The 12,448-nt window shown below is 43.0% G+C and overlaps 2 protein-coding genes across 4 annotated transcripts; both read right to left on the reverse strand.

Annotated features, from left to right (window-relative positions):
- Positions 1–3,291: 3,291 nt before the first annotated feature.
- On the reverse strand, positions 3,292–6,705 carry LOC110490232 (probable G protein-coupled receptor 85). 3 transcript variants are annotated; one of them, XM_036944500.1, is made up of 2 exons: positions 6,519–6,705; positions 3,292–5,271 (listed from the first exon to the last, which is right to left on the reverse strand). In XM_036944500.1, the coding sequence occupies exon 2, from the start codon at positions 5,114–5,116 to the stop codon at positions 3,983–3,985; it is 1,134 nt and encodes a 377-aa protein (XP_036800395.1). In that variant the 5' UTR covers positions 5,117–5,271; positions 6,519–6,705; the 3' UTR covers positions 3,292–3,982. The 3 variants fall into 3 exon arrangements, with proteins under 3 accessions (XP_036800395.1, XP_036800396.1, XP_021419174.1); XM_036944501.1 differs by having other exon boundaries at positions 6,385–6,705; XM_021563499.2 differs by having other exon boundaries at positions 6,360–6,705.
- A 1,304-nt stretch (positions 6,706–8,009) lies between these two features.
- Positions 8,010–8,636, reverse strand: LOC118938922 (small integral membrane protein 30-like). Its single transcript, XM_036945588.1, has one exon. The coding sequence runs from the start codon at positions 8,619–8,621 to the stop codon at positions 8,451–8,453; it is 171 nt and encodes a 56-aa protein (XP_036801483.1). The 5' UTR covers positions 8,622–8,636; the 3' UTR covers positions 8,010–8,450.
- Positions 8,637–12,448: the final 3,812 nt, after the last annotated feature.

Below are 12,448 nucleotides of genomic sequence, written 5' to 3' on the forward strand. Positions count from 1 at the left end.
GGTCTGTAATGATGGTATCCAGAGAGAACGGACAAATACAAATAGATTGCAAGACCCATATAGTAACTGACAGAGACCTTTCGGGGTGCAGTAATGACATCTCCAACAGAAATAGTTGCTTATGCAAAAAGGCCCTTAAAAAGGTTTTCAGGTCAACTGCACCTTCGCAATTTGCCTGTCTTGTTTACAAGCAAGCTTTCCATGATTTCAGCATCATATTTTGTGTTCGCAAGCCAACTGGGCTAAGGTCATTCAGTTTATTTTTTTTGAGACTGGCATAGAAATGAAGATGCTTAAGTACACGTTCCACAAAGGCAGAAGATGACACAGTGAATGAATGGGAAGCCGTCAACACAAACACAGCATAGAACTCAATTCACTATAAATACATCTAGACACAAGAGAAGCAGATTTGGCAATGGCATGGCTTCTTGTTGTGCACCTTGATCAACCTGTCAACGTTGACGCCACCACCGTGATCACAAGGTACAGTGGGTATCGTAAGAGTTTACCCGTCTTGGATTTCTTCACATTGATCATGCGTTACAAAGTGGGATTGAAAATGGATTTCGTTGTGGTCGTTTTGTCGTTGATCTGCACAAAATATGCTCCATAACGTCAAATTGAAAAGAACATTTGACCAATCTTTTGAAATGTATTCAAATGGTTTGACTAAAATATAGGTGTTGTGTGAGTATTCACCCCCTTTGTTCAGGCAAGCCTAGATTAGTTCAGGGGTACATTTTGACACGACAAATCACGTAATACATTTGATGGACTCATTCTGTGTGAAATAATAGGGATTGACATCATTTTTCATGATTACCCCTTCCTCTGTCCCCCATACATACAACATACAGTATGTAAGGGCCCTTCTTAATGGGTGCGTGCTGGTGGCAGGGAAGTCAGGCGCAGGAGAATGAACTTGGTATAAACGGAGCAGTTTAATAAATGCTCCAAAAAAACTCAGAAAAACAACATATACAAAAATAGTATGATAGGGTACAAAACCCGGCGCACACCAGAACATGACTTGCACAAAACATACAACAAACAGTCACCAACAAAGACATGAGGAGAAACAGAGGGTTAAATACACAACATGTAATTGATGGGATTGAAACCAGGTGTGATGGAAGACAAGACAAAACCAATGGAAAATGAAAAATGGATCAGCGATGGCTAAAAGGTCGGTGACGTCGACCGCCGAACACCGCCCGAACAAGGAGAGGGACCGACTTCGGCGGAAGTCGTGACACCCTCAGACATTGGATATCTCTTTAAGCATGGTCCAGTTAATAATTATGCTGTGGATGATGTATTAAACCACCCAGATACAAAAATATACAGTCTTCCGCCTGAACTGAGCTGCAGCACAGGAAGGAAACAGGAAGGAATGCCACCATGAGGCCATTGGTGGCTGGGGCAGACTGGTCACCAAGCCCATCTGGTATTTTGGGCAAATGCCAGATGGGCTTGTCCCTTGTTAGCCCAATGGACCTGTCTAACTTGGGGTTTTTGTACAAAATAATAATTATCTGGCTAATAATGGGGGCCTGAAGGATTTTTTTTCCCAGTGTGTTAGATATGTCAGGGCCGATTTCTGATACCAGTCCGCCCCCCGATTGGTGATTTTAAAACAGCTACAGCGTTCAATTGCAACGTTGTAGTTATTTCACAATACACTGGAGTTGCTTACCAAGAAGACAGTGAATGCTCCTGAGTGGCTAAATTACAGTTTTGACTTAAACCTGCTTGAAAATCTATGGGGAGACTTGAAAATTGCATGTCCCCCAAAACCTATAAGCTAGCTTGAAGCATTTTGAAAAGAACAATGGGGAAATATTGCACAATCCAGGTGTGCAATGCTCTTAGAGACTAACCCAAGAAGCCTCACAGCTCTAATCGCTGGTAAAGGTGCTTGTAATATGTTTAAAACTTGTAACACAGGGGGGTGAATACTTATTTAATGTATATTAATGTTTCACTTTTTTTTCTTCATTTTGACATTAAACAGATCATTTACAAAGAAATATATAATTAAATCTATTTTAATCCCACTTTGTGACAATAAAATGCGAAGAAATGAAGGGGGGTGAATACTTATGATACCCACTGTATTGGGGGAAGTACTATGGAACTGTAACTAGGGAAGAGGATTTACAGTTTATTTATTTTGATACAACATAGATTATCGGATGGAATCAAGAACATCTAAACAAGAGTGTTATAAGACATCAGATTAGTTTGGGATTTCTGAACAGTGAACAATCTCTTGACTTGGTCAAACATGAAGGCCAGATTGAACATGAAATCTCTGTCAGTGAAAGGAAAAAAACAAGTTTGCAAAATGTAACATTTTATTTTCAACAGATTACACAGTTAACTTTCAGCGAATGCAATCGTAATTTAAACTGTACTCACATTCGGGACTTCAAAATGAAAGACTCACATACTTACACACAATCTATCTATAATATACAAAAAAGAATACAGAATAAATATTAAAATGGCCACAAGAGAAAAAGTAAGTTATTGAAAACAATCAGTAGAGAGCAAATGTAGGGAAAGTATAAATAAACAAGACGGTGTGCCTTAAATGTTTTTTTTCCTTCAACACTTTTTTACAAATTGTGCAAGATTTCATAATAAGGCTCTGGTCTTGAAGTGACAGCTGTCTGAAGATTCACACACAAACACACATGTGCCCACGCACACACACACACACACTCCCTGTGCTTTGAGCACTCTGTGGGGTGTACATAGCAAACCTTTGCAGAATAAAAAATGGGCTGCTCTGCTGAGTGTATGACCCGTGATGCTTACGAGTGTGGACCAGCTTTTTAAAATGAACATGCACTTGACATTGATGTGAATAGAGTCAAGGACTTCTCAGGAGTGAATGAGAAAATCCAAACAACTGAAAAACAGAACAATATCAGAACCATTAAGGCAAGAACACCTGGAGTGGCTTCAGCAATACTGTAACAATATTTCAGTGTTTAGGTAACATGGATGTGACACATTTAAGTATTTCTTCACTGTCTTTCTTAAGGTTTGTTTGTTCTCAAAAAACGAGTTTTTGTCCAAACATCATTTAATACGCTTTTTTTTTTTTTTTGTCAAATGTGAGCAGATTCAGAAAAAGAACTATTCCAGACAATAGGGACACATGGATCGTAAAACTACAAGAAATAATTTCTAGATTTAAGTTGCAACTTCAAAACCACACATCATTATTCCCTTCATTAACCCCCCCCCCCCCCCCCCCCCCGCCCCCCCCCCCCCCCCCCGCCCCCCAAAATGAAAAAGATATCACTTACATTAAAACCAATTTAATCCTCTTGTGAAGGTGTATTCCAACAGTTAGTCACCGAACATTGTTTTGCTTTACATACAGCGAATGGGATGTCTGTTGCAAAGTAAAGCATTCATTGTTTAGTTAGGGGGGGAAACAAGTTGTCCTTGCATCTTGCAATGCAACCGTAGATCAAAAAAAGCATCTTTACATCTTCTTTTTAGTGCAACTTTTAAATGTAAAACAATTCCAGTGACTCTTTAGAGGAAATCGTTTCTTAGTTTTCTGTGGGTTTTTTTCACCAAAATCTTTTACCTCAAATAATTATCTTCAAAATATCCAAAGCAAGGGCTCAGTCCTTTGATTTTGTAGTTTCACCAATGATTCCTTTTTCTTCGTCTTCTCTGCTTCTAAATAACCTTCCACAGCAGTTGTTTACTAGAACATAAACATAGGAGGGGTTCTCAGCTGCCTGCTTATTTCATTCCCTTCAACCTCCATGTTTGATGTTCAATCACAGAACCAAGGGAGTGATTGACAGTCCAACTTCTGCCTCAGAAGAGAGGGAAGGAGGAGGAGGAGGAGAAACTGGAGGATGAAGAGAAAGAGAGCTGTACAATGGGACCAAACCCAAATTGAGATCAATCAGTGGAGAAGTGGAAGGGAAAAAAACAACCCAAGCCTTCATATAACGCAGTAGGGTTCCCTAGGTAACCTGGACTTTCTGCAGTAAAGGAGAGTGGTGCTGAAGCAGCGCCGGAGCTCCCTGTTGGAGAAGATGCAGATAAAGGGGTTGACTCCCGCCTGGGCGAAGCTCATCCACACCGCCGCGGTCAGGTACCCCCCTGGGACCGCGGGGCCCCTGGCAAACACCCTCCAATAGCAGGCCACTAGGTAGGGGCCCCACAGTGTGAGGAAGAAGAAGGTCATGATGTAGAACATCCTACTTATCCTCTTCTCAGTCTTAAACTCGTCCAGCACCAGCAGGCGTCGCCGGCCCGCTGCATTGCTGTTCTGCCTGATGCCCAGCAGGGTGGGCGGGGTGGGGCCCCTGCCGAACCCCGCCAGCCAGTTAGCCGCTGCCTGGCCGCTGGCCCCGGGACCATGGAAGGTCCAGTTCTGGCTGACGGCAGGCACGAATTGGACTGGTTTCATCTTCCGGCGGTCGTGGACGAAGAAGATTAGCTTGAGGTAGACAAGCTGGGTGGCCAGGAGGATCAGGGCGAGGAGCAGCATGAAGCCCAGGGAGTCGTTGGCTCTGAACGAGCGGTGCTGGAATGTACACTGGTCCTCCTCCCTTATGAAGGAGTACGTCCCTACGTCCAGCACCGGGGGGAAGGCCATGGCCACCGACAACGTCCACACCATGCAGATGACTGCCAAACACGTCCAGAAGGTGAGCCTCTTGGTGTAGAAGCGATGGTGGGCTATGGCCAGGTAGCGTGTCACACTCACACAGAAGAGCATGAACGCTGTGTGAAAGCAGGACAGCACCCCCAGGAAGGCTATCACTTTGCATGTAAGCGTGCCGTACGTCCAGGTGGAACCATTCTTGACAGAGGTGAAGACGAAGGGGAAGCAGATGGCGGAGCGCAGGATGTCCGAGGCGCACAGGTCCAGCAGGAAGTAGTATGGTGCGCGGTGCAGGCTTTTGTCTTTGACCAGTAGGATGGAGATCAGGAGGTTGCCAACGACGCCGACTCCAATGATAAAACCCAGGGATGTCAGTTTGAGAAACGTGGCGAGAGGAGAGACATTCTGCAAGATGTTGTGGTCCCCTGCATGGCTATAGTTCGCCATAGATGGAGGAGGGATCATAAAGATGTAGTAGCTTCAGCCAAGTATCATTATCTGGAGGCGGCAGGGGGAGGTGATAGATCCATTTGTTGTGTTTTGAAGCAGATTCCCGGCTTGTAAGCAGCCTCTCTTCTACGGCATCCTTTGTTCTTTTGTCTCATCACACCTAAAAATACCTGAAAAATACCAGCCACTGATCAGGATTCACTCATACTGTTTTTACATTGCATCGCACCCTTTAGCTTGTATCTGGGTGTATGATAAACTACCATTTCCCCTTTGTAATTTATTTTCCATTTTCAGTCGAATTGCTCATTGCATTTATAATGGTATGCAATCAGTGCAGAGCAGTGCCCTAGCTGGAATAGTTCGTCTACAGATGAGCTTAATAAGACACAATCATTAATCCTGGTTACAATAATAGACTTTCTTTTATGGGCCGCCCTTTTAGAAATGACAGAACATTAGAGAAAATACAAGTAATGTTATGCTACGACAACGTTTTAAGTCACCATTAAAGGGGAATGCATATCATCTTATGTCTGGTAAGAAAGGGGGTAAACAAAAGGGTTCCGTTCGATGTTTGGTCATTTTATTATGTCGTAAAACGTGTTTAACATTATGCTGCAAGAAAGCTGTTGATCACACCCAAAGACCCTGCAGAATTGATCTGACCAAGGGATGCTTACAATAAACTCAGCATGTGCCTTCATGCTTTGTTGAAAATTAACGGATGTTGCATACAGAATTAAAAGCATCCATGTTTTTGTCTGATTAACGGTTGACAGGAATTACACGGTAAACGTTATAATAAGCTATTCACCTGATTAAGGCGGTTTATTGACCTGGGCTTTTATCTATTTCCCAGCTCAGCTTTGATTTTAGGCGATAGACTATCGAATCTCACAACAATTTTAACAAACACCGTCTAGTCAAAATTATATTTGTTACCCTATGAATTGTTTATTGATGTTTATAACAATGAGATGATAAATCCAATTCTGCATTTCGATGCAAATAAATCACGAATGAAATAAACAATTCAATACTAGATAGCTATGCAAAAACATGGCATATTCGTTTATAAAAAATAAAAAAAATTATATCAAACAAAGGCTATTCGTGACGGACTGTATTTTCCGAATGCTGTCATTTATAGCGGAGATGCGCTTTTAAGCATTGTCTAACCTTTGTGTGAGCGCTATGCGAGCGGTTCCCATGCATTTTTGTTGGAATTCATTCGACTACAATATATATTTCTCACCGTTCACTGTTGGATTGAACATTACCGTGTAGCGAATCCGCACGTCCATTAGGCAGAAGAATTTCCAAGTACCCGCTATGAATTGACTGGAATCCAAAGCCACAGTAACTAGGCCAATAAAAATCGAAAGGACTGCTAAGATGTAAATTAAAAGCATACCTGTTGATATTCCTTTTGGTTTCCTTGGAGCTTATTTACATTGTAGAAGCCACTTTGCTAAAAAAAAAAAAAGAAGAAGCTTGGTTTGTTGCCTGCCTGCCCTTTTACCACAGTGAATATACAGTAAACGGAACGGACGGAGCATGCGCACTGATCCGATTTGTGATCCAAGACGCGTCTTGTCTCTTGTTGCGGCACTATAGTCTCACGGCAATCTGCTCAATGGGTGCAGCATCACAAGTCCCTCGTTGCCTTCATCAGTCATTATAGCGTACATTGGGAGAGAGTGCGACCTGATCACTCTTTCTGAGACCCAGTGCATTAGATTCCCATTTCTGCATAATATGCGTTTAGCTTATAGCCCACCTATATAGATTAATTAATTAATTAGACTAAGCCTATAGGCAGCTATATGTCCCTATGCACTAGACCTACACCCAACACTAATTCAGAAGCCAAGTGTAACAACAATCAAATCCAAGTACATGTAGAATGTGATTTTTAAATAATGCTATATTACGTTGCTACATGTATCATGTCATAAATTCATATGTCACGGTAATGAAGAGGTTAAACTAGGTGATGGTTCACCTCAGGCTAGACTGACTTCTCATATGTATAATTAACAAGCACTTTATGCAGTACGTGTTTGTGTGTGTGTTGTGTTGTGTTGTGTGTGTGTGTGTGTGTGTGTGTATGCGCGCGCGTGTGTGCGTGTATGTATGTGTTTGTCAGTGCCAGTATGCGTGCGTGTGTGTGTGTGTGTGTGTGTGTGTGTGTGTGTGTGTGTGCGCGCGCGCGTGTGTGCGTGTATGTATGTGTTTGTCAGTGTCTGCGTGCGTGCGTGTGTGTGCATTCAATTATCAGCTCCCTTCTAATTTCAGTGCGTTTCATTTCCAGGCTATGTCAGTAGAACACAGTGATGTCATACCCCACACCCACAGGCTACAGACTATTGTGTTTCAAAGAAAGAATACTGAGAAACATTGGGAGCAGAAACAAATGACTGGCAACCTCTAAAATATTGTACATCTTTCATTGTTAATGTAATATTGATGTTTGTTGAAAGAACAGGGTTCTAGTTCAGGGGTCACTAACTGGTCATGGAGAGCTACAGTGTGCCGAGGCTTTTGTTCCAGCTCATCTCCAATACACTTGCTTCAAATGGCTGTGGTCTAACTATTTGAATTGGCGGCAGTGTTTGTGCTGGACTGGAACAAAAGCCTGCACACACTGCATCTCTCCATGACCCCCCTGAGCTATATCTTATCACAAAGGGGAGGTTGTTTGGTATGGAGAAAGTCAATACTAGACCAGTGTTCAATCTTTACATTGTCTGCACTGTCACTGTCACCAACACATTGATGGTTTAAATATTAGAGTCTAAACATTCCCTTTAGTGAGCAATATAGTAAAGGACACTGGTCATGTACATGTATGTGTGAAATGAAGGACCCATGAGCCAAGATGCAATTTACAAATAATTAAGGTATTTATTTTCTATCACGAGGGCTTAATAACAGTGTTGTGCTATAAGAGCTGTGAAAGCATTTCTGACAGAACACACTTTAGCTACTGTGCTTGTAACAGTTGTCAGATGGCAATTCACCTGCCATGGCAATGTCAATATTTTGAGAAAGGACAGTTGATCATCACACTCTTTGAAGGGACATACATTATTCTTGTACAGTATCTCAAGATATTCAATTCAAGTCCAAGCGAAATCAAATGTTGGTGTCATATTAACGAAACATAGTCTATTACGTATAGTCCATAATGTGCCATCTCTCAGTGATTGGAAGTAACCGACAGGTACAGTGCTCCCAGTTCCTGTTCTCACATTTCTGGTTTTGTAGTTCATTTTTTGTCTTCTTCGTTCAGTCAACTTCACACATTTCAGCAAAATAAGGCACACGACTCTTGTTATGTCAGTCAAAAATGACCCAACCCGCTGCATGCACAAACACCCACCACCGATGTGGTAACCCCGAGCAGAAGTGCGACGGCGTCCCCTCCGTCAAATGCCACGGCTGGGAGAACGAGCAAAATAAACATCACCAACAGCATCGCTGGAACTCTTGGGAGCTTGGCCACGGGAGCCATGTTACTTCCAGTGCGGATCAGATTCTTGTTGTGATGTGCAAGCCGATATGGGTGCGTTTCCTCATTCGTCGGCTGGCCAATTATATTGCTGCATTATTGCGTGTTTCTCCGGTCGTTTTTACCGTCATACAGGATTTGTATAGTTTTGTTACACATTTACACTATATATACAAAAGTATTTGGACACCCTTTCAAATTAGTTGATTTGGCTATTTCAGCCACACCAGTTGCTGACAGGTGTATAAAACCGAGCACACAGCCATGCAATCTCCATAGACAAACATCGGCAGTAAAATGGCCTGTACTGAAGAGCTCAGTGACTTTCATTGTGGCACCGTCATAGGATGCCACCGTTCCAACAGGTCAGTTTGTCAAATCTCTGCCCTGCTAGAGCTGCCCCAGTCATCTGTAAGTGCTGTTATTGTGAAGTGGAACGTCTAGAAGCAAAAACGTTCAAGCTACAAAGTGGTAGGTCACACAAGCTCACAGAACGGGACCGTCGAGTGCTGAAGCGTGCAGCGTGTAAAAATTGTCTGTCCTTGGTTACAACACTCACTACTGAGTTCCAAGAACTGTTCATCGGGAGCTTCATGAAATGGGTTTCCATGGCTGAGCAGCCTCACACAAGCCTAAGATTTCCAAGCATTGGCTGGAGTGGTGTAAAGTTTGCCGCCATTGGAGCTGTGGAAACCTGTTCTCTGGAGTGATGAATCACACTTCACCATCTGGTAGTTTGATGGAAGAATCTGGATTTGGCGGATGCCAGAATGCATATTGCTACCTGCCACAATGCATATTGCCAAGAGCAAAGTTTGGTGGTGGAGGAATAATGGTCTGAGGATGTTTTTCATGGTTCAGGCTAGGTCCCTTTGTTCCAGTGAAGGGAAATCTTAATGCTACAGCATACAATGACATTCTAGACAATTCTGTGCTTCCAACTATTTGGCAACAGTTTGGGGAAGGCCCTTTCCTGTTTCAGCATGACAATGTCCCCGTGCACGAAGCGAGGTCCATGCAGAAATGGTTTGTCGAGATCGGTGTGGAAGAACTTCACACAGAGCCCTGCACAGAGCCCTGACCTCAACCCTATTGAACACCTTTGGGATGAATTGGAACGCCAACTGCGAGCCAGGCCTAATCGCCCAACAACAGTGCCCGACCTTACTAATGCTCTGGTGGCTGAATGGAAGCAAGTCCCCGCAGCAATGTTCCCCTCAGCAATGTTCTCGTGGAACACCTTCCCAGAAGAGTGGAAGTTGTTATAACAACAAAGGATGGACCAACTCCATATTAATGCCCTTGATTTTGGAATGAGATGTTCGATGAGCAGTTGTCCACATACTTTTGGTCATGTAGTGTATCTTGCTGTTTTAAATCAGTTTTTGTTTGTTCCTGTATCTCTGGATTGAACATTTTGCAGCGACATGTTGTTGCTATGGCATTCATTTTGCTTCCGTTATGGTAGACTACTCATAGCTTTATTGTTTCATTTAAAAACTATTATCATGTAAAATGCCTATTCCATCACCATATACAACTGCTATTCTTATAATAAATGTATCATTATTTTATTTTTCACAGACTATGCTTATTCAGTGAGCGTGGGTGCTGAGATCACTAATCATGAATTAATGACAGGTGCTCTTTTATATCTTATTCCTTTGCTTCTAGTCTTTCAATATTCATCACATCATACAGTAAATCAAGCTCATTAGCTACTCTTCTTTGAACTGAAAACCTCAATTAGATAGGCCTATGCGAAGTGTAGATTCAGAACTGTACTCTGCTCTATACGTTTGAAGTGCGTCAATGTTTGTGAGTTTTCGTAGGTTCTTTCAGAGTTCTGAAGGAGAAATAGTCAAAGGAGTATACTACATTGTAGTCTTCGAGGCTACGGGAAAGAATGACAGCCATGCATACAATATTAACTCCTCTGTGGGAAAAGGATGGCCCTAGAGATGACATCGTCAGAGATGTGTCAGGTAGGACCTGAATGAAGCCTTCTGATGTATTTTGACAATCTTGAATTATAGCCTAATCTTCTAAAAGGCATATGGTTAGTGTCTGTAACAATATTTCTACCTCCTAGGTCACGAGGGCATAAAAAAAGGCATGACTTTTAAAACCCTGTTTGTGTAGCAAATACATTTCCTGTTAGCCAAATAGGCTACACATGTTATGTTGTTGATATTGAACAAACACGAGGTCCTTCTATTGAAATCAAAATGGCTAACGAGAAATCCACACACACACTAACACACTGGGCTTTGTATTTGATCAATGGGCAGCCAGCCTAGTGATGTTCATTTCCAAAAATGCCCCCATCACCTGCTCTGCTTACTGTAGCCTATTCTTGTTAGATGAAACACATTGAAACTCATCCAAATCAGTCATGTTTCCCTTAACTGGCACGCTGTGCTACGTTTCACCTCATGCCACAAATTAATTGGCATATGGCACGACGATAGTGCAGGAGTTTACATATCTCTGTGCTTGCTCGCGTGCGATGCCATGTAGCGGAGCTCTACTAATTTAATTAGGACGCACCAGCCAAGCTAAAATATTGACCTTGCCATGCCACATTACCTGACCTGTTCCACCCCCACTCCCCTCTCCCCTACACCTCACCCCTCTCCCTGTGCCACCCCTGCAGCATGCCACACACACACACACACACACACACACACACACACACACACACACGCACACACGCACGCACGCACGCACACACACACACACACACACACACACACACACACACACACACACACACACACACACACACACACACACACACACACACACACACACACACACACACACACACACACACACACACACAGTTTTGTATTGCTATCCTTGTGTGGACAAAATAATTGATTCCCATTGAAAATTATATTTTCCCTAACAATTAACCCTAAATCTAACACTAATCTTAAGCCTAACCTTACCACCAAACCCTTAACCCTAAAACTATAACTAACCCTAACTCCTAACCCTAAACCTAACAGTAACCCCTAACCCTAATTCTAACCCTAATTGTAACCCTAACCCTAACCCTTCCTTGTGGGGACAGGCAAAATGTCCCCAGTTGTCCACATTTTCCATGTTTTACTATCCTTGTGAGGACTTCTGGTACACACAAGGATAGTTAACAGAAACGCACCCACATACCAGCAGCACACAGGGACTGCAGAATTAATAACCCCATGTGGAATGGTGAGCCTGGTATAGCGTACTGATGAGGACATTACAATGCAGAACACACTCCCAGAGAGATTAATGGTACTGCCCTGACCCGTTAGACAAACACTCTAATTTCTATATATTCGCTCATCCCCGGTGCTGATCAATTACCAGCCCCACTGAGGCCCTGGGAGGCTGGAGGCTGAAGGCTGGAGTGAGTGGTGTGGGATCTGAGGCGGTCCTGGCTTGTGGTAATTGTGTCAGGCCCCTAGTCCTGTCTTTCCTGTCCCAGCTGACCAGCTCTTAGACGGCCTTCAGATGGGCACTTGTCCCCCGGGAACTGATAAAGCTCCAGACAGTGCAGGAATCCTTCATGGTCGTCTGTCTGCACAGATTTTAAGTACTTGCGTAGTCGTACGTGCATGCATGTGTGTGTGTCAATGGGCTCCATGGCTGTGATTGGAATGCTTATTTAGTCATAGAATCCGACACCGCCCAAACCACTGAGATTTTGTAGGAAATAGGCAGGCTAAGGTTATCTGTTTTTAACTGTGGTTCAGAGATTAAAAATACAAGTCTAATTTTAGAACCCCAGGGTTCTAGTGAGCGTCATCACTCTCCAATTATCTTCTCCAAATGTG

This window comes from Oncorhynchus mykiss, chromosome 15 (assembly GCF_013265735.2).
Source record: "Oncorhynchus mykiss isolate Arlee chromosome 15, USDA_OmykA_1.1, whole genome shotgun sequence".
In the NCBI taxonomy this organism is placed as follows: Eukaryota; Metazoa; Chordata; class Actinopteri; order Salmoniformes; family Salmonidae; genus Oncorhynchus; species Oncorhynchus mykiss.